Raw genomic sequence first — 22904 nt, 5'->3', positions numbered from 1 at the left:
AATGGGACCTAGCAAAAGCAAGTGCTTCCAAATGCTGGGAAGTGTTGTGAGACAAGATCAAAGCATTTTCAGGGAAACCCTGCATTCTCCTAATAATGCTAAAGGACTTGATAATCTGGGGTAGCGTGTTCTGCAACATGCTTGTAGTGGAAACACTGCAGAGGAATTCACTATCCAAAACAGGACCTTAAATCTGGACCTCCCCTATCCGTCTCCTTAGATTATATATCATAATCAACAGATTATAAAGTATTTCTGTCTCAATATTTGGTTATTTGTAAGTAGAAATATTTCTCACTGGACAGTGGCTAGATTTGGACAAGTTATGGAAACAGGTCTCATTGCTGTACACATAAAAAGAGAATAAATTTATTCTTATAAAGAGAATACATTTTATCTTAAACGTAATTGCTGTTTTTTCAGTGAGAATCACCTTCCAATACATTTGGGACATTCCCTTCGGACAACTAAAGTAATTCATGAAATTAATCTTAATGGACTGAAGAATTTACCGAAAAAGACCTTTAATTGTAATGAAAGCCGCTTTTTATGTGCAAATTACAATACTAGACTTAGTAGCTCCCCAAGGTAGTGTTTGCCCAGCAGTATTTGTTTTGAATTAAATTGGATAAGAGTTTTTCCATGTCCTCCATTGTTGCTCATTTCTTTTTTGGAGCTGGATTCAGAAGAGCCCCATACTGAAGGAGTGGCTCATCTCCCATGGACTCTGCCTGTACTGTACAGGCCAATAAATGCTTGACCCAGCTCCAAGGCTAAAATGATTTGCCAAAATAGCAGCTTAAGCTAGAGGTTATTCCAATGTAAATTCAATGTGACAAATGCTAAAGAGGCTCCTGGAACAACAAAAAGCCATATGTTGGCATAACAAAATCAGAAAGGCAGCTGCTGTCCTCAACTCTTCCCACAAAAATCTGATTGTCCTCAATTCTTCCCACAAAGATCTGATTGTCAGTATGAAACAAAGGCAACTCTGCAAAGCAGTAATGAAAGGAGCAAAAGAATATGCTGCTACTTATGCAATATGTCAACTGGATCCTGAAGATAGGAGGGGGAACACACCATCTGTGGTGCAAACAGTGAACCAAACATGGCTGGATGGCAGTCACTTGGCAGGATAGAGCCCATTTCCAGCACTGGAGAGTGTGCTGCCTTCCCTCCGAGTTCTCATCCACTGGTCCTCAGCAGTTCAGGAAATCAGCCGTCTCTCACAGACTATGTGCGCTCCATAACAAGTAAAGTGTTTCTAAGCTGATACTATCCCCTTCTCTTTGTTTGGCTACAATAGCAGACAAACTCTTGTACTTACTGTGGCCATTATTTTTAAGGTCAGAATTATAAATAAGTAGATTTGCTTTTACAGTTGCTTCCAAAAGAACTATGTATAGGTTACAGTGCCTGGGGAATATGAAGTCTGAGGGCAAAAGCAACCTTGCACTTCAGTAGCGCAGGATCAAATGCCATGCAATTAATTTACCAGTACACTCCATCTAAAACCACCTCTTCAATTACTGTTATCTCTTTTACTGATAAGATAAAATTATTAACTCACAAATGAGGTCAAGTGAATCAGATTTCTCCTTTCACTTTCCTGCTTACCAGTTATGAAATGTACAGGGAAGATCTCATCTAGCAGGTAGGAGTCAGTTAGTCATTTAAATATACATTTATAGTGGCATTTTAGATGCCCTAAGATGTCCCATCTGGCTTCCAGCTGCCTCTGGTGGGAGCAAGCTTTACGTAGGTTCTAATCACACATTCAGTCCCATACATGTCTTGGATACTCCTAGGTGTCAAGAACGACACTCAATGCCTCTATGTAGACAGCTAACTCCCACCCCAACTGCTCAAAGCTAGAGCTGTCAGACCGCAGACTACACAAAATGACAGAACAGTACTGCAAGACTAAGATAAAAAATAGTATATACTTTAATTCCTGAAACAATATAAATAATATACCAATAATAGCACAAAACATCTGGATGGAATATGTAGGATGCTACTAAATATCTATATAATGTGCTTGATTAATTGAGATTGGAGTATCCAGAAATCCAGCCTCAGAAGTATTTGCTATGTCTGTTATAGAGCAAAGGCGGTGTGAGAGGGGGATGCCAAAGTAGAGAGCTCTAGTCAGGCTAATAAAGAGTTCAGTAAAACTACTCTGAGATGGCCTTATTTTATTACAGTGGCTCAGGCAACACCGCAGCACCACAAACTGAAGATTCTGGGGCTCATCTTTTTTGATAGTTGATAAAAATTAGAAAAAAAAAAGCTTGAGTTCTTCAGTGCCCCTGAAATTCCTTAACTCCTTTCTGATTATTTAGATTTCCTACAGTTAGGAATGATGTAAGAATGAGAAAGTCCATCATACCATGGAGGATGAACCTTAAACTCTCCCTACAGCATCTATTTACGTGACCATCAAAAGGACAGGCATAGGCAGTTATACTTGCCATAGTCAAAAACTTGCAGTAAGCTAGTCATCTTCAGGTTTTCTGTAGGTGATGAAAGAGAAATTAATGCCCAATCTACTGCTCAAAACAATGGTCTGTTTGAGTCATATGGCAACAGAAGGTGAAAAGCTGAAATGTGCTGTATTTGTTTTAAATTAGATGCTTATACCAGAGCAGAGGTTGTGTATGAATGGACACGGGAACCAGCAAGGTCAGTGGTTGTGGCTGAAGATGGCTCTCGACTGAACCAATATGATCTGCTTGGACAAACCGTGGACTCTGGAATCGTTCAGTCCAGTACAGGTCTGTGAAAAAGGTTTGCTGGGAAGGGTTGTGGTTTTGCTTTAGTGGAAGATCTTTAACATCAGAGAAGAAAAACTCAAAAAGATGAAAGAGTGAGTGAGAGAAATTGTAATATATGGCTTTCAGGTTAGGAAAACACAGCTCTGAAATGGTAACATATCCTGGATTATTTCCTACTTAAGTTGGTTGTTAAAATATTTCAACAGTTAAAAAGCTTCCTATACTGGTGAATCTAACCAGGAAGAAAGAAACAAAGCAATCTACACTATAAAGAATCTTTCATTTTTCAAGATTTCAAGGTTTCATTTTTGGTATTTTACTTTAATTAGTTTGGAAAGGCACAAAGATCTAAACACAGACAAAAGCTGAACACTGAGGATGAATAAGAGCTCAAAGCATGGTCAGGTTTGAATGTTCAGTGAATCTGAGAGAAGCACTCCATTAGATGTAACTGCATGGCTTCGAATGCCCATGCAGTTGTGATAGAGCTCAAGAAAAACAAACGTGCCTAAACCAAACTTTCTAATGTGTCATTTGTAAAGTAAACAGACATTTAAGAAAAAATGAATCAATTCAATATGAACCCTAATTAATGTCTGATTTATTTTCTATTTAGTTTGTATTCTTTTGTAAGTCCACCTAAGATATAAAATTTATCTTCTAATATATTTCCGGTGCTCCAATTTTCAATTTACTTCTTGGAAGCTTCTGTTCAGTAGATGTAATCTTAAAAGTGGAATGGCAGAAAAAAGGACTTTGCATAAGAACAATATCAACAGAACTTGTTCCGCAGACTTGTTGCTTCCATTATTGAGAAACGATTCACACATTGGGCAAATAAAAGGATAGAGAGCTTTTGTTCTGGCCACAGCCAGAAATGTTCCTGTTGATGTCTGTGGAGCCAATAATTCACCCCACCTGCCCCTTCCTGAAAAGGCAGTGTGATTTGTGAGGGACTGCATGGATCCTGAGCTCTTCGCTCTTTCTGTTCTGAAGCTATTCACTCAGACCTGCATGGCTGCCCTTCTTCACCATCAATTCTCTACTTACCAGGTGCACTACAGCGGCAGCAATACAGTTAGAAGAAACTCATGGGTTTGGGAATGTACAGTACCAGATATAGTTCAGGGTATTTAGACAGTAATGCAAGAAACCTGTTGGTGCCTGACAGAACTCTACCACTCCCATCCTAAAAGCAGTATAATTAATATTTGCCTAAACAAAATGATATTGTCTAGATGCAGAACAGGTTTATAAAGAATACAATGGATAAAAGCTAAAAATAAGCCCATAAATAATCTTTTAGTACCAAATTTGCAACCCTCTTTAGTTAATACCAACTAAGAAAAGTGGTGGAAAAACTTGTTTGGAAATTCGATGTCTCAAGAGAAAGTACTTCTTGACATTTGTTTTCTCCAAAATAGTGGTGGGGGATCAGAAGTGGTTAATGATCATCTTTTTCCCCACGAAGACAGCTGGGCAGCTATCTCAGCTCAGTCCTCCAGCACACCTTTATCCTTTCATCATTGTTTTAAGACACCACGTATGTAATGAGAACAGTGAAATCCCTCCCTTTTTCCAGAGTTGTGGAGGTTGACTCATGCAACAAAAGGACAAAAGGAGCTGAAGTCAATCTTCACTAAGAGTTCTCAGAACCTCTATTAGGCGAGAAAACAATGCTCTCACACAACTGATCCTATGGTTCACTAAGGGAAATTCAAACAGGCAATTCTAAGATAATTATAGTTGTCTGGAATTCTAGACACATATTTTCCAAGAATTTGGGCAGAACTAGACTACGTTAGGTAGGTATTATCAAATGAATGACTTGATGAAACTGCTATTTTGTTTTGTTGGTTTTTTCCCCTTGATAGTGGTCCATCTGCTATCCTCATTTCTGGATCTAGAACAAAATTCCAAATTTTTAATGAAAAGAGATCTGCAATTTGTACTATTAAAAAAAAACAACAACAAAAACAATAAAAAAACAAAGTGTTTTTTTCAGTCTACTTATTCACTCATGCCATCCATGGAATAATCTGTTCTGTTTCCTTACATGTGCAGGTTCTAGAGGCTTAACTATAGCATTCAATAAGCAAAATAATACTGTTGCTGCCATTTTGCTTAAGCAGGGAGCCAGTCATTTTTAAGTTATATGTGCAATTTCTGTCACTCTTCAACTATCAAGTCCTATTGACTCAGGTGGACTTTAAAATCACATTATTATAAGTACTTGAACAGATGCATAAAGGGCTTGGGAAAATTTGCATTTACATAGAATACTTTGCCTCCTTGAAAACATTGTTTTGCACAGAGAATCAGCAGGACTCTACTCACTAAATGGTATATTCTTTTCCTATTGTTCTAAAAACCAGCTGAGAGCTTATTTCTTAAGAGGAGTTATTTTCTGTTGGGTTACACAGCATAGGAAGATAAATATTTTGCTTTAAACTAATGTCAAGAAAAGCCTTATTTCTACCCATGGTGATAGGATAAGTATTATTATAATAAATTCATTTCCCGCTTCAAACCTCATGTCTGCATGTCATTAAAATTAATGTGATGCACATTAAGTTTACGTGCCCACCTGATTAACTGGGTTTATTAAAAATAGTTTAAAGAGCATAAAGTAATAAGTATGATTTGACTTTACTGAGTATCAACCATTTCATTATAAGGACACAGGTTAATTTACAATACCTGAACACTGACTCTTAATTGTGAAACATTGTGGAATTAAGGGCTCCTTAAATACTGCAGGAAAAGTGCTGAGCACAGACATAGACTCTCCCAGAGCACTGGGAAGACTGAAATGGTGGACATGGTTCAAGACATTAAGCTAATGTAAATGGAGGAGTTGTGGCCACTTTTAAAGGTTTCATATTGTGTAATATGTATAAATTAAGTGTCCTGTAGTTATTTATATAAATCTCATTAAAAGATCTACAGTATTTTAATAAATCTGTCCAATGGTATTTTGAGAACTGAAAGAAATGCCTCTGATTTTAACTGAAGTGTAGGCATTATTCTAGGCCCATGCTTTGCTTGCTACATTTCTCATGGCATTATCTGCCTTCTAACTCAGACCTGTTGTAGCACTGAACTGATGAGAATAATCCTGGACTTTTTAATTGCCTCATTGCTTTGAATCCTGTTCTCATTTCTGGAGGTTAAAAATACTTTCATAATTTAAGCAGCTAAATAAAGTTTCAGAGCAGAGCAATGTGTTCACTCTGTATTCTTAGCTTGCCTTCTATGATCGCTGAATTAATTCTGGCATACCATTGTGAGCATTCTATATGAGACTGCATTAAAATAGCTATAGCAGATAAAATTAAATTACTATTTTTTTAAGCTAGGAATGGCATTCTTCATAAGATTACAATCACTGTTGCAGGTTGTTCAGGTGAAAATTAAAAAACAGTTGGTAAAAATCATGTCAACAACCACTAGAACACTCTGGACGTTCTATTTTTGGATAGAAATTTTTTCTTGTATAGCCTTTGCTCTACCTTTAATTTTTAATTGATTCTCTTTTCCCCATTTGCTACTAACTTCTATTTTATATTGAAACAGATCAGGAGCATTGTCACATCCTATCTATATGATTTCCTCGGGGTTATACATTGAGCAACAATGCTCAAATGGAAGTTCTTTTAGACTTTCTTTTAAAGAAAAGTGCATTTAACATGCTCAGTGTATAAGCAGTCAATGTCTAGACATAGTTTTTCAATCCAATTTAAGCTTTTTCTGTTCAGGAGCAATGGTTTCTTTCCAGATGCCTGTATTTTAAAGGAGAATAATGGTGATTTCACGTCATCTCTAATCTAGACAGAGGTTTTCATCCAGCTACATTTCCACCCATTCCATTCCTAAGATAACATCCATTGTATAAAGAATCAATCTACACTGAACAAAATGTCATAGCTATAGGTTTGCCAGTCTTTTGAGAATATACTGTTCTTCAAAATATGTTTCCCATGATGTTGTAAATAATGGTCTGAAAATAAGGCATTATTTGCTACTGTCTGAAAAGAAAGATTTACAGAGTTATATAAATGCTAACAATGCTTTCTGTACATAATTGGAATACACAAATCATATGTTTCTGTAGCACCTAAAACGTTACTGGTAATGAAAATATTCTGTATTGTTCTTGCATTGGCCATTTACTGGGCAAAAGGATATTAATTTAGTGAGGTATGGAATTCAGCAGGGTAGGGATGCTTAGTATTCAGAGTAGATAAAGCCCAAACATTGATAACAGAAACATAACTGCATCAAAAATTACAGTTTAAGCTTGAAACACTTCTGACTTGCTGTCATCACTTGGTCTTTGGATGATGTTTCTTCTGATTTCTTCTTCTAATGGAAAGAAATCTTTCACAAGAGGCCTAAACAGCATCCAATTACTGCAGACATTCATTCACTACTCATAGAATCATAGAATCTTTACTCAGTAAAGATGAAATGATGCAAATTTAATTAGAGTTTCCCAGAACTGTCTAACTTTGTTATTATTATTGGAACTTCAGTATTTGCTTTACTAAACGTTTTCTTGAAAGCTGACCAAATATGATTTGAGATTTTTTTCTTTTCCTTAATCATAGTTGTACATATAATGAACAGTGATGTTGTTTAAAGTCTCCTGATTTTCATATTTATGAAAGCTTTACAGTTTTTGTTGTATTTTTTTATTATTTTTATTTATTTTTAGGGGAATATGTTGTTATGACTACACATTTTCACTTGAAGAGAAAGATTGGTTACTTCGTCATTCAGACTTATCTGCCATGCATCATGACAGTGATACTGTCACAGGTGTCCTTCTGGCTCAACAGAGAATCTGTTCCAGCAAGAACCGTATTTGGTAAGAAAGACTTAAGAACTCCTTGGCAATGACATGCCAAATAAATGTAAGAATGTTTATGGTAAAACTGTTATGTGCAGAGCGACACTGGAGAAGAGCATCTGTACAGCACTACGTACAGGCACAAGAGATAATGTTTCTTTGTGAAGATAAGCCAGTAACCAATACAAGTTTCAAACCTTTTAAAATCAGGGTAAAATTGGACCTGAAAGTATCTTGAACAATCTATTCCAGTTTTACATTTCCAAAAGATTATGTATATGAATGAAACATTTATGATGATGACCTTGACATTTGTGGCAGGGATTGTCAGGAAGTTTTAATTAATGGAAGTGCTCACCTGACATCCTTGACACCCTCAGCCTCTTTGAACATTTTTAGCTTTAAAATCCCCTTAGTAGGATGCTTCTAAAATGTTGAAGGCATTGATGATTTATTGTCCTTACAGCAGTGAATAGATGCACTCAATGAATGTAGTGAGAAGGGAGTCTGAAGGACTTTAAGTTTATACAGTTGGTCCCTAGTGCTTTAACCACTGCGGGCAAACACTTATTTTAAAATTAGAAACAAACAACTAGCATAGTCTCTTAAGAATCCAAGACAAGTACTTTGTTAAGAAGAAAACAAGAAAAAGAAATAACATATCTTTAACTACGGACAATAGAACCTGATATTTCTATGATATGACTTAGTCTTTTTTGTGATGTGTGGATGGGACACCTGAGCACATTTGGCAGGAGGATGAGGAAGCCAAGCTGGCTGTCACACTCACTTCCTGCCTTGAGGCAGCTGGATGCCATGGGTCCTTCTGCTTTGCATGAGGTAATTTGTGCAGTGACACAGCTGGAGAGAGTTACAAAGCCTGATGTTGAGAAACATGCAGACACTGAAACTCTTGTTGATCATAAGCTGTTTTTATTGACCTTTCTCAAGCACTCTTCATAGATGTACTTTAGTCTTCCAAAGGCTCTGGAAATAATCCACAGCTTGCATAACCTTAGACCTCATGAACCAAGTAAAGACTTTTTGTAGACATATGGATGTGCATTTACAGAAGAACAGTTTAAAGCACAAGATAATTACATTTGATTTACATAGTGTGATTTAGATTAATGTCTACAATTACTTCAGAAGTTTTATTACTGACTGCACTGACAATTGATCTGGGACTTTTACGAGCCTGTGTACTCAAAGCTACTGAAATTGTATCTATTTTATCTCTCTTCGCACATGCCATTTAAAAGGAAATGTCAGGTCAGCATTTTGCAGTGCTGTACTTCACTGTCCCTAGATAGAGGACAACATTTCCTAGTCTCACAATGAATAATATATAATACTGCATGATCTCCAGCTGCTATCTTGAGAGGCTCCAGAGCAAATGTATTTTTGAAAGTTCTCCTTTTAGAAGACAGTTATTTAGTAAACACTGTTGTGTTTACTCCATCATTAGGTATCAAGATAGGTGATTTTTCCACTTCCTAATGGCAGTAAAAAAAACATCTCAGGATATTTTGCGTGAACGAATGTATACAGAAGCACATCTTACATCTTTTAGCCCACTTACTATCACAGATAATATAAATTATAAATCCTGCTTTGCACAAGAGAAACACAAGCTTGCTAATAATGAGTCAAATAGGAGATTAGGTTGTCTCTCAGGGAAGGGAAATTGCTTCTTCACTAGGCACCAAAATTTCAAGCTCTTTACACAAGTGTATGTAAATACACTGTTCATTATTTGGCCTATTTTAGACCACTGCATATTTTCACTAACATTCAGTGCAGCGAAGATGAACCTCCAAAACATTCAATGCAGGATACTGCAGTTGTCAAGGTAACTTGTGGCCATATGATTTGATGCAAACGTCCAGCCTACGCTTGCAGATTTTGCAGAGTGAGTTTGGTACAGCCCTGCCACCACCACTGAAAGCTCCACAGGGAGCTAAAGCGTCATCAGCTATTGGATATCACAGTTGCAGATAACATTAATGCTGTTCTTAAACAAATTCTGTGCTATTTTGGGGCATCAGGGAACATCTGTAACAATATGAATTTAAATAAATGTAATGCTACATAAAGCTTCTTGAGTTTATGTATGAAGGAACATATACTTCGTAAACGATTTTAGCATTAACAATAACCAGGCTAAGTAACACAAAACCAATCAGCTTTTAAGTTTTATGTTGAAATATATTAGAACTACCACAAGAAGTACATGTGTGAATTGATATATTTTTAGGGCAATTTACACAGTTTGGGTAAGGAAGAATGATGATTCTTCATGCTCCATGAAGCTTTAAGTATTATCCAGTACAAAACTTAAGAAATTATTTACAACCCAAATTAAAAATTACCATTGTACTAAAGCAGTGTGAAAGAAGAAAAGTATAGGACACATGTTTCAAAGATTGCATGGCATCTATGGAGCTTGAAACTTGATATCATCAGATAGCTACTGAATTTAAGTGGAGAGGTTCATAAGAATGATGGGTACAGATGAGGGTTTTCTGTCTGTTGTAGTAGTTGAGAACTGAAGTCCAAAATAAATCCACTGATGACAAAACCTGTTTGTTTGCAGGAGTGACAACTGTCCTAACAATGACCACGCTGAGTATCAGTGCGAGGAATTCACTTCCTAAAGTGGCCTATGCCACTGCCATGGATTGGTTTATAGCGGTGTGCTATGCCTTTGTGTTTTCTGCACTCATTGAATTTGCAACAGTGAATTACTTCACCAAGAGAGGTTACGCATGGGATGGCAAAAGTGTTGTTCCTGAAAAGGTAACGTCGCTTAATATCTACTCCAACAACTCATATTATGTCATATGTGATCACCATATATTTTGTAATAATGGAGTTTTTTTGTTGTTGTTGTTGTTGTTTTTGTTTATGCAGAGGAAAATCTCGTGGCTGTTGTATTTCTCTGCAATACTCTGTTTTCAGAGCATATCGCTCCTCAACTTACAGAGGATTGCCAAGTGATAGTGATCAAATCACTCAATGCAGGGCTTTTTCTTGCCTTTGCCTACTATCATTTCCCTGTTTTTTAAAAAATAGAAATATTGTAATTTGTAATTCTTAAAATACATATATAATTGGGCTGTTTCGGGAGTCAGTAACCCCGATCCACACCTCCCTCAAAGCAAAGGAGGACATCAGATTGTCTCCTTGTTGGGATCAGACTGTGTAAGTCACATATGCATCAACAAATTGTTGCGGATGTACAGGGAATGAGAGTTTCCTATTTCCTATGAAATATCATGTGAGCTTCTTCTGTGAGGAAGCTCATTTGGGTTATTTTTTAAGGGATCTTGAAAGAGACTTTTAACTTGCCTAATTACTTATTGCCTAATTGCTTATGAACATTCACAGATTAGAGAATCAGCAGAATAAATATTTGGAGGAGCAGATGTTACTCATTGGTATGCGAATATATGTGTTTAATTCAGGAGGGTACGGATAGGATATATAAATATTCTTCTTTGTTACTGTTTTTCTATTTTTGTTGTGTAAGTCATTCAGTGATAAATTAGAAATAAACTTTGAACATTTACACAACAGCAACCAACATAAAAGCATTGTGGAACAAAATGAAGTAACTAACTTTCAGGTCTGAGTGGTGCCACTCCGGGTCAATATTTTCAGTTACTGACGTACCTCCATTTAAAGTCATTCTTTCCTGTTTTTCATTGCTCTTATCTACATTACACATGTTTTTAAAAGAATGAGTTACATTAACAGAAAATATTAATTATTCCCTTTTTAATACTGTCTACTTACTAATATGGAAGACGTATGATTTTAAATTCCCTAGCAGAAAAGGGTCTTCATACATGCTTTGTTATAAGGCAACAGTACCCAGTAAAGTGTTATCTACAGACATCAAGGAAATGCAAGCAAAGTACCCTAACAGTGAACAAAGCATCACAGATTAACAAAGTTTAGGGCTCCTGTTAGCTATTCCATTACCTTCTCATAAATTCAAATTTGACATAAAGTATCAGGCCCCTGATTGGTGTCAGGCCTTCCTTTGGATCAAATTCCTCATGAAATTTAAATCTGTAGGCTGAGTGTCCCCTGACACTTCCACAATCTGGTTCTTCACCCTGCTGGATTTAGAGCTGCTCATTAGCACATCTTGCCGATGGGGAAACAGTACAGGCTTCATACCAAGCAACCATGTCAGCAGCCCTCCTGCTCAGGAGGAGAGAAAGGACAGGCAACCAGAAAGCCGCCTGACTTCGTCTTTTCTGAGTATTTTTTTTTCAACTGTTTGTTCATCTTACTCAGCAGATACATCCTAAGACATTTTGAAGCTTTTCCTGAGCCTCAAGCTACAGTGAATATTATTGCCTTGACACAAAGAGCATCTACACCACAGGCACTATCTGAATCCCCTTTCCTATGAAGAAGCAGATTTAACATTTTGTCAGTACACGTTTCCTTCCTGAATGGGGCTCTGTGTCTGAGTGGGGCTGCAACAAGCCTCTTCCCACATGTCATCATGCTTTTGCAGCTTTCCTGCATATCCTCAGGTGTCCTTAAGGAACCTTTCTGTTCACTTAAATGTACACCTCCTTAATTCATTATTTATAAATGAAAGCCCTTCCTCTCCCTCCCCCCACCACCTTGACTATTTAGCTATTAATCTATAGTCAATCTGTCATAAATAGTACTGTGACTATTTTAATAAGTACTTCCTCTCTGGGACAGCTGCATGTCGATAACAGTTTAATTGTCATTCTGTGAAATGATGCAGTAAAACCACTCATACTATTTTCTCTTTATCCTTACTATTATCTTCTGCTCTCTAAAGGACCACGGGGTCAACATTCCCCTTTATTTTCCCCCTCAAGAAACACTACCTGATGATTTACCAACCTCTTAGTATTTTACTGTTACCTCTTTTTGTTCTCTGATAGATCACATTTTTATTTACACTTCTTTATCCATCCACTACATTTAACATCTGCATTTATTCTTGAGTAGTTGCTGGAGGAAGGGCTTGCACTCTCTACAACAGTAGCAGTTGAATTCCAGCTGCTAAACCCACACAAAAAAAGTGTAACTATTTTTCTCCTGCACAAGTAGAAAACCATAAAACATAAGGACCCAGCTGAAAGTCTTTTTGGTTAGTAGATTGTTCACCACTGAGAAACATTTGAGTCTTGCTTTACAAAATGGGTTGGCTACAAAAATCATGCAACTGCTTAAGACCCTCTCTTCATAATGTCACTTCATCCATCATGATCCAATTGCAGTATTAAGGGAGAAAGTGAAAATTTCCCTTAATTCATATGCTTCTGGTGTAAATCTGTCGTATAAAAATAAGATGATTGGTTTGGCATGTTTCTAAATAATCCACTCTTCTGTCTCATGGTCACATGATATTTTTATTGTATTTTTTCTATGTAAGAACTGCATTAGAATGAACCATAAAAAACGCTGTTTGTTTTAATACTGGAAAATTACATTACACAATTCAGCATCTTTTAAGGTTCTTATGCTGGTCAAGTGGCAGAGTTGATTAAGAGAGTGCTGAATTACGAATGGTTCATCACTGCTCATTACCATTAAACGAAATTTTGTCTAACAGTGAGCCTATCAGGGTAAGTCTTCACTATCCATCATATACTTTCATTTAAGTAATACAAATAATCCAGGATAAGTGATTCTGTCCCTGTCTTCATCTAAGTATTTTGCATGAGTCGTGTACCCCTGATGTTGACTTCTGACTTACAGGTTATCACAACTTGTGATATAAAGTTATTTTATAGCAAAATTTAATTGTGCTTTTTTAGTGTGTTACCTATGGAGAAGCCAATAAGAATAAAATATTTTCTTCTTTCTTTAGCCAAAGAAGGTGAAGGATCCTCTTATTAAGAAAAATAACACGTACACAGCTGCAGCTACAAGCTACACCCCTAATATTGCAAGGGACCCTGGGCTGGCAACCATTGCTAAAAGTGCAACGATAGAGCCCAAAGAAGTTAAGCCAGAAACAAAGCCTGCAGAACCCAAGAAAACTTTTAACAGCGTCAGCAAAATTGATCGACTATCAAGAATAGCTTTCCCATTGCTTTTTGGAATCTTTAATTTAGTCTATTGGGCTACCTATTTAAACCGGGAGCCTCAGTTAAAAGCCCCGACTCCACATCAATAACCTCATTTATTCATCTAGCTCTGTTTTGTCTTTTGCTCTGGGAATTGCTTCCAGTTTTCACATACAGTAATTCCCATTTGGAATATCATAAAGGTTTCTTCATTTAACCAGAAGTAAAATATATCTGTATATTTAAGAACCCTATATACAAGGGAGCGAACAATATAAGCTATATACTTTGGGAAACTGATTCTTAAAAAGGGAAAGTTAAGTTCTAGAAATGGGAAAAAAAGCAAAAAAATGAAAAAAAAAAGCAAAAAAAAAAAAAAAAAAGCAAGCATTTGTAGATAGCTTAATACTGAATGTCCCCAAGATATATTGTATATGTACGTGAAAAAGATATTTTTATTCAATGGATTGTGAGGAGCAGGAAAATATTCTTTATGATGTCCATGTTGCACATACTACACTGCACCACTTTTTCGACCATTGTTTATAATCTTTTCAAGGATTTAAAGCTTTCTATTTGCTGAATCCCATAAGATAGGTTATTTTCCTATTCCTTTTTCCCTTCTACATTGCAAATGACCTAAGTTAAAATATTAAATGATTGTTAAAGAAAAAAAGAAGCTCAATGTAGATACAGTTCATCACTGTATAGCACATAAGATCTAATGGTAAAAAATGCTTTAATCTGCTCTCTTACTGCGGTCTTATTCTAAGCGATAAGTTGTTACTAGACTAGATTTCAAACCAGTTGCACAATCAAGTTCAGACCCCAAGTTCCTCTATCTCCTGTGTAATCCAAACAAATCCCAGATGCTTTTACAGATAGCTTTTACTCATCACTGTTCTAGAGATTAAAAAGAACAGACAAACCAAAACAAAACACAGATTTTGCAAGCTCTAGATATGTTGAATGTATTCTTTTATAAAATGATACATTAAGAAAAGCTTTAGAATGAAATTTATGGATAGCAGAAAGACAGACTATAGTATTTAAATAATATATGTAAATATGCAGCATGAGATTGTACATTTTTCTTATTTTCTTTTTCTTTTTTTAAAAAACTTTTTAAAAGTTTTGTTCTTAAAGCATTGTTTAGAAGTCACCTCTAGCTCTTAATATGTTGTTAAGCGCTCAGTAAAACATATTTAGAGCCTAAATAAAAAAAATCATTGGCACTGGAAAGTCTAAAAGATATGTAGGAAGTGCTTGGAATTAATTCCATTGGTAAAGTGGCTAAGTGTACAGTAACTTGCAATTTGACAATGTCATCCAATGTTTACTATTAGATTAATGACTGGTCTGCTCAGGTCATGCATAAATACTAAAGTATGGGATTATATTTGGTAGGTAAAAATGGTGAAATATTTGTTAAGACAGAAATTCATCTGTATATTACTGCTATATTTGCTGATACACAACTGTTACAATAAGTGATGTAATATATGTAGCATTAAATACAAAAAAGTCATACAGAAAAGAATGTACAGGAAAATAGATTTTATCGAGTAAACTTATAACATTTCATTTTTACTGTAGCAATATATTTGTAGGAACAATATGTAAGGGCTTTAAATACAAGATGTCCATTTTGCAGGTATCGTGCTCCCTTAAAAACAATTCTAGTCAGTATCGCTATTCCTGATTGCTAGAAATAAAATTTCAGATAAATCTTTTTCAAAGAGATGGGAATAACGGTGAGTGTTGGCAAGGATCAACTCAAAAACCACAGCGCACTGTACTGAGTCAGTTTCGAAGAAATGCTACATAAGTCTCTAGAGAAACAGCTAATCAAAATCCAATTTCAGTCATATTTCAGGCAATGTCTTATGAACTTTCTCAACCAGTCAGAAAGTTGACGTTCTCTATCTACAAAAGGAAGTAGTTAATGTTTTATTTAGTTGCATTTTTGTTTTTTTTGTTTTGTTTTGTTTTGTTTGTTTTTTTCCTTAATATTGCTTCATTGTCTAACATTTAGTCCTGTCTCAACTTGATAAGTTATCTGATTGGAGCTTATTAAAGGGGGATGTTTTCATCTTCTGATATCATGTGTAGATATATGTATAGAAAAAAATAAACTATGGCTCTTTAACTTCAGTGTACTTGTTTATCTTGTTATTTTTGGCGTTAAACTAGTGTGTTCATTTAGGGCATTTTATCCTTCTAGTAATTCATAGCTACCTTTCGGTCTGCATTTTGCACACTAGATGTGAATATTACTTAACTAGTCTGCTTTTTGCTATGCAATGACCGCATTATATCACCTCTTAGTTTGTTAGTCTATGCCAATAGTATTATACTGTACAAACTTGATTGCAGAGTTTATCAAAGACAAGGTATTCTCTATGTAGCTTTTTTACAGTGCTTTGCTAAACCATGTAATAATAGTAAGTCTTCCTTGAAAATAATGATACACTCTTATAGAGGACAGTTTGTTTACTCCCGGGATAATTTTAAAAAGATGACATTGAATGTTTATTGCACCTCAGTGCAGTGATGTGGCAATAAAACCTAAATCTAATAGAGGTTGTTTATGGCAGAAGCATGTATTGCTTTACAGAGTTTAGCAAAAGCTCTTTATTTTATGTCAGACTGTAATTCTATTATAATAATAAAGCTAAAAATAATGAAAGTGAATGTTTTACTTTGGTTTTCTTTAGTTACTCTTTTTTACAACACATCACTTTATGAACTGCTATTCATTGAAAAGTATAGTTTCATTTGGTAAAGAATGCAGTTTAATGGATGTAGTTTTCTGCTCAGTGTTTTCAACAACAGGAGTGTTTCTGAAATCTGATTTGACATTAAAAAAATATTGCTCAGTCTGTATAATGTGCATCCAGTGGAATAATAACTCAAATCAGACGAATAACTGGTGAGGTTTAGTACAATGAACATGAAATAGGATAGAAAGAGAATGAAATACACTCTCTCCGAGCTAAAATGGCAGATAAATCAGAGAGGAAGAGAAAAAATTGGGATTTTTTTTTTCTTTTTTAAACTAGAGATGTCACAAATACAGAAAGACTGTTAGGGTGGGACCTTAAATTATATAAAATAACACTATTTCACTTATTTAATGAGTTGTGGGGATAGCATTTAAACAAATGTATGCAAAGCTAGAAAATATTAATTCAAGCATTCTTTTCTATAAAGAACACAAACAGAGAGAAGTCATTCCAGCGTATTCAGCCCTCTGATATCCTTGGGAAAGTTCCTGGAAGCAAAACTTTCATGCTTTGAGATAGAGGAAGAGAAACAACCTGTGGCAGATGTAGTTCTAGAGGATCCAGAGCAGGAAAGGCTCTCAGAAATGCTAATATGTACACCGTAATATTTAGAGTGTTCTTAAGTAGCTGAGTTCCACAGAAAAATTCATCACAATGAAAAGAAAGACTGTATTAACACAGGCACAAATTATGTCACCTTATTCTGGTCTCCTCTAATTTGAAGAAGAACATTGCATTCCAAATCCTTGTTCCTTGCTTCCTACTGATAACTATGTGGAGTTTGAATCCCTATGGAAACTCATGCAGGATTTTCTGGAGAAGCAGGGAAATGGCAGGTGATGCTCAACACCCACCTCCTATGTTCACATGCCAAATACAGAGTATATATAAGGACTCTCACATCTCCTCTGTCACTGCTCTGATGTTCTTGGGCAGAATTTTATTTAAATAAAGTGAGTGGAAATGACTAGATGCAACAGGACTTGGCTCAGGGAAAAGCACGTAGCACCTTTCAGCCTCACAGAATGAAGAACAGCCCTGTCAGAGGGAAGGTTCAGACAGCAGGCAGTCCGGCATGACATCCTGAAATGGAGGTGCTCTGATACTACATCAGGAGGAGAAAATCCTCCAGTTCTTCTGGGATCATACTTTGATGATAACACAAGAATGTAGGGGAACAAGAACAGTTCAATCTGAAAACTGCTGGTGCCTCACACTTTCTGTAACTACTGTCAGAGTATAAAACGTTCTGCCAGAAGCCAGCTCTTGTGGAAATGAAGATGATGATGGAGGATCCCTGTACGTGGAGGCCAGTATTACCTAACCATAGGCTACAGAAAGACTTCTTTAGACAAGCATTCTGCTGGCTTGATCTTCCTGGGGTTGATCACAGTATCAGAATCACAAGTGGTAATTCAGACAACTACATTTAACAGCATGACGTTACATCATGCTGAGTAGGGCTGGCTGAGCGAACAAGTGCCTCACTTGGTGTAAAAATGTACAGCTGAGTTTGGCTGAAGCATCCTCCAGCAAAGAGGTAACCCTTTGGTTCAGCAATCCAAGCAGTCAAAGTGTTAAAGGCAGTCAGACTTCATACAGTCTTAGTAGCAGAAATGGGTGTATTAGGTGCGTGTGCACCTATTCAAAAGTTTAACAAAGGCGAAGAAAATCTTTGACCTTTTGATGGTATCTTTTGGACTGACAGACAGGGACCTGAAAAACCTCCCCATTCCTTTTATTTTTTTTTAAAACTCCTTCTATTTTCCACCCATGACATATGGTAAACAATAAGAGCTTATGAAACACCCTAATGGCCAGAAAATGGGGCACGCATGCTTCAGGGAGCAAATAATAAGAGAACTTCTCTCAGCCTGTGCTTTGTATCTGATGTCCAAATAAATTAGTGTGACTGGGGAAAGTCTATCTTCTTCTTAGAGGCTTGAAAAATAGCAGTCACACTTATAAATATAAAAACCTCAAGATCTCCTCAGACTTTCTCTAGCAGATCCACAGGGAAAAACAAACAAAGCAAAAACAACAAAAAAAGCTCCTCCTATGCATAAAAACAACACGGTTCAAATAAAACGTGTTTGCATTCTTAGCAGATAAATTTTGCAAGTGAAGTGTATTGTCAGCTTGTCAAGCTGTTGCTGTCAGGTTACATCTGATTACAAATCACGCCAAATACAATAAGAGAGGCAAAAGCCTCCCAACGCCAAGTTTCTATAGGCTCGCTCACTCAGGCTACAGCCCCATCCAAACAGGCAGGATGACAACGTGGCTGCTGATAAAGTCATCTGATTACACAGCTCTAGGGCATCTGAAGATGCAGCAAGCAGATTCTATGCTTGCAGTACAGCTGTCTGTTACATGAATTTCACCCAAAGACTAGAAACATTTCCTTCCAAAAACCTGCACACCAACCAACAGATAGGAATGATTTTTTCAGTGTGCTGTCATGGGAAGATTGGTGAACTCTGGCAAATCAAAGCCATTTGACTACAAAGAGATCAGATGAATATGTTTCCAAGTGCTTTCACATACAAAGTATATACTTAACATCAAATTACACAAGCCTAACACCTGAACTAGGAAGAAGGTACTGAATTTGTCTGGAAAGAGTTTGACAATGGCTGCTCAGAATGCACCACCTTTGCTACATGATCATTTTATAAGTATTCACCATTCACTGAGAAGACTGGAGTGCCTCACAGAAGAAAATACCTGCTAGAGGATCCATGCACACAAACAACAGCTACTAACAGCAAAATGAACAAAGCTCCTATTCCATTACTTCCAGCAGCAGCAGAACAATACTTTTAAATAAGTGAATTACAAGCTTCAAGTTTCCTCTCCATTACAGTAAGACACATTAACAAATTTTCCACAATATGAAACTAAATATATATATATATATATATATATATATAAACTAACTAACTAACTAAATAAATATATGGTCAACAAAAATAAAACCCAGTGAAGCTACAATACAAATATCCTTATTTTCCTCTTGAATTAAACTAGCTGACAAAAAAAGAAAAGCTCATTTAAAATGAATCTTGACTGAAATCAATGCACCTAAGAGAATAAGCCATCAGAGATCATGGTGTAAATAAATACCTGCCAACTGTTAGGACCTGCTGGAGGGCCATGAATTCAAGAAAGAACAATAACACCTATGAACAAAGTGTAATTAAATAAGAAGCTTTCTACTCTTTGTAGGAAAATAATACAATTTCAGTAGTTTCAGTGGGCCTTTTCAACAGGGTTTTTTGTTTGTTTGGGTTTGTTTTTTTTTCTTTGATGTTGCCTTTCTTAAAAAAAGAAAGGAAAAATACAGCAAAATACAAAAAAAGCCAAACCACCCATGAAATTCAACTTCTGCTTCCTTTCATCCCTGTCTGAGTGAGGGGCTAAGGCAAGCATGGAGATGTGAGGTTCAGTTCCCAAAGGTAAAGGTGCACAGCTCAGGAAATAGCAGCACAGGTGTCTTAAATTGAACAGTTCTAAGACAGCAATGTGAAATAATTTTTAACTACAAATAAAGCTCAGCTGAGCCTCTCAGATATAACAAAATTACATGCAGACTAACATAAAACTCCAAGGAGTTGATAAGATTTTGTTTCTTCATTTGTACCAGATAGCTAAAGCAAAAAAGAAAAAAATATGCTACAGAAAGCTATTTTGAAGACAGTACCTACTGTACATTAGTCTGCTGATTTCTGCACATTTTCATCATCTCCTCTCTAGTTTGCTTCATCTGCAAGAACTTGGCTAACTTAGACCGAGCAAAATTGGTCCTTGGGTCATGAGGGCCTTTACCAGCTTGTCTGTGATTATCCTCCCTCCCAAGTCTCTCATTAGGAAGATACAGAAAACAAACGAGAACACATCTCATTTCAACAGTTTAATACACTGTGTATTATGAAAGGGACCTATATACACCGGTATAGTATTTAGGTAACTGTAGAGCCAGAATTTTCACATTGGAGCATACTTGTCTTACACCCATATGTAAATACCAGATTACAGATCTCCAGAAAATGAGAGCATTTTCAGCAGTTCCACAATAGGCTTAGTGTTTCAGCCACAATTTCTCTAGCACTTAAGAATGCAGAGGAGTTGTTCTCTGGTCTTTGAGTTAATGAATCTTACTAGTGATTTCATTTGTAAATAGGTCTAACTTTCTTTTCTAAAGGAGGTGGGGCTGGAAATGTTCACTTCCTATCTACTAGTTTATGAATGGAAAGATGTTTCCCTTACAGCTCACAAGTAAAGAGGTTTAAAAATTGAGCAAGTGAATTAAAACAAGCAAACAGAGAAAGAAAGATTATTATGAATAATAACAAGATTAGATAACCCAGAAATCCAGTTTCAGATGTTTATCATAGCTTTAGTACTGATGGTCAAGAGCTTCTTTCCCCCCCCACAAAGCCTCCTAGACACTGATCTCCTAACAAATGCATTAATAAAATACAACAAAAGCCTCTTCAAGTGGATAAGAGCAGAATATAACCAGCATTGGGTGCATTTGAAAACCTTACCAGGTATTTTAGCCATAGAAAGGACAACTTTTAAGTACTCTAATGCTACTAAAGAAGTTGTAAGAGAAAACAAAGGAAAAGAGTATTTGACTCCGCAGCAAGTGTGGCTTACAGTCCTCTTACTTTGCGTTTTGCCAAGGAACAGGACTAAAAACCTACTCTTATGCAACATGCCACGCAAACACAGGTTTCAAGTAATTGAAAGAGGAAAACAACCAGTTTTATTCATGCCAATATTAATGTTTTTTTAGAACTTGATATTTACATTGAGAATTGTCATAGAGCTGTGTGGAGACACACACCAGAAAAATTAGAGATGCTAATTAATTGCCTTCCTCTGCCAGGTCTTAAGAGTGGAGGCATATATACGTTATATAACAGGTAGCTCAGATTTGTGAAGCACACCTTTCACAATGTTCTAGAACTGATGCTATTTCAATACTTTTCCTAAATATAATCCCTGGTTCATTGCAAAGTAAAACTTATAAAAGGTAAGGCTACTATTGTTATAGCTTTAGGTTCAAAGGGTAGGAATAAGTATGTTTATGGTCATACTTCTTGAAGTCCACCTGAAGAAATGCACTTTTACCTGGATAGTCCAATAAGTAAATGGAAAGAAGTCTATAAATGAATATGATTCACTTATAAATGTAGAGATATAAAAAAATAATAATAATTATTTGGTGTGGCACAATCTGGCATATTTATTACTAAACATAGCGTACTTAAAAACAAGAGTTGTAAGACAATAGGCTGTTTTACTACTGCCTCTTAATAGGAATTACATGAATAATGAGTCTCAGGAGGCACTTATCAGTGATAAAGGTAAATATTGGCTCTAAAAAATGTCAGGCAAGCTATTATACCTCTGTATTGCAGGCAAGCTAGATGGGTTATTAGCCATTATTTTGTTTTATTATATCTAGCATTTAATAGCTTGGAATGTATGTTTAAAAGATAAAAAGACTGATGAGATCAGAAAGAACGGTGAGTACAAATGCCAAATGTACATCCATTTCTCTTCACTTCATAACTGTGACTGGACGGTGTGCATCAGTGAAGAAAACTTGTCTTGTTTCAAGGTCAGCAGCTTGAACAGAAAACCAACACAGCAGAAAATGAGTTGCAGAATGTCTCGTTCCCAGTCTCGGACCAAAAATATTATTAGTTTTTCTTTTGTAACAAGGAAGTACTTGCCCAAGACTTTAGCTCCATTACTTGAGGCATGATACAAAGGTTGCCAGCCTTTTACACAGAGGAATGGATACACCATTCTCAACAATGCTCACAAGGAAAAAAATGATGTGACGAAACAGCCTGCTCAGCACAAGCAAGAATTGAAGGCAAGAAGGCTGTATTTACAGGTGGAGCAGCTTTATTTGGGCAGGGGAGGTTGTAAACCATGGACATGTGCATCTGTGTTAACTTAGGAGGAGGTGATGGCACAACTGTCAGACTGCTGCTCAGAGCAGGGCCCAGGTGACGAGGGCTACATGATATAAACTGCCCGCTGCCAAGCTTGTCCTACTACTCACCAGGCAGCTGGCCCTGCAGGAGCAGCCCAGCATGTCACAGCATCCCACCAGCCACATATCTGTGGGGAAAAACCTGACTTGGCATGGAGTGGGAGGCAGTCCCAAAGGTTAGACATTAGGAGAAATTTCTTTCTCAGAAGGAGTGGTAAACCACAGGCACAGGTTGCCCAGGCAGAGGGTAGAGTCACCATCCCTGGAGCTGTTCAAGAAACGCAGAGATGCGGCAGTAAGGAACATGGTTTAATGGGCATGGTGGTGGTAGGTTGAAGGTTGGACTGGATGATTTTAATAGTCTTTACCAACCTTAAGAATTCTATGAAAAGAGGAACAATG

At 36.5% G+C, this 22904-nt stretch overlaps 1 protein-coding gene across 3 annotated transcripts in view; it reads left to right on the top strand.

Annotated features, from left to right (window-relative positions):
* Positions 1–15854, top strand: part of GABRA1 (gamma-aminobutyric acid type A receptor subunit alpha1) — a 40631-nt gene extending 24777 nt beyond the window's left edge. For all 3 annotated transcript variants that reach the window (XM_072347906.1, XM_072347904.1, XM_072347905.1), the window contains exons 7-10: positions 2634–2777; positions 7495–7647; positions 10226–10428; positions 13502–15854. In XM_072347906.1, the coding sequence (XP_072204007.1) occupies positions 2634–2777; positions 7495–7647; positions 10226–10428; positions 13502–13810 (809 nt within the window). In that variant the 3' untranslated portion in view covers positions 13811–15854. The remainder of the gene's footprint in view (positions 1–2633; positions 2778–7494; positions 7648–10225; positions 10429–13501) is intronic.
* Positions 15855–22904: the final 7050 nt, after the last annotated feature.

This window comes from Excalfactoria chinensis, chromosome 13 (assembly GCF_039878825.1).
Source record: "Excalfactoria chinensis isolate bCotChi1 chromosome 13, bCotChi1.hap2, whole genome shotgun sequence".
Lineage (NCBI taxonomy): Eukaryota > Metazoa > Chordata > Aves > Galliformes > Phasianidae > Excalfactoria > Excalfactoria chinensis.
The sequence above is the reverse complement of the archived record's forward strand: the minus strand, read 5'-3'. Positions and strand labels throughout refer to the sequence as shown.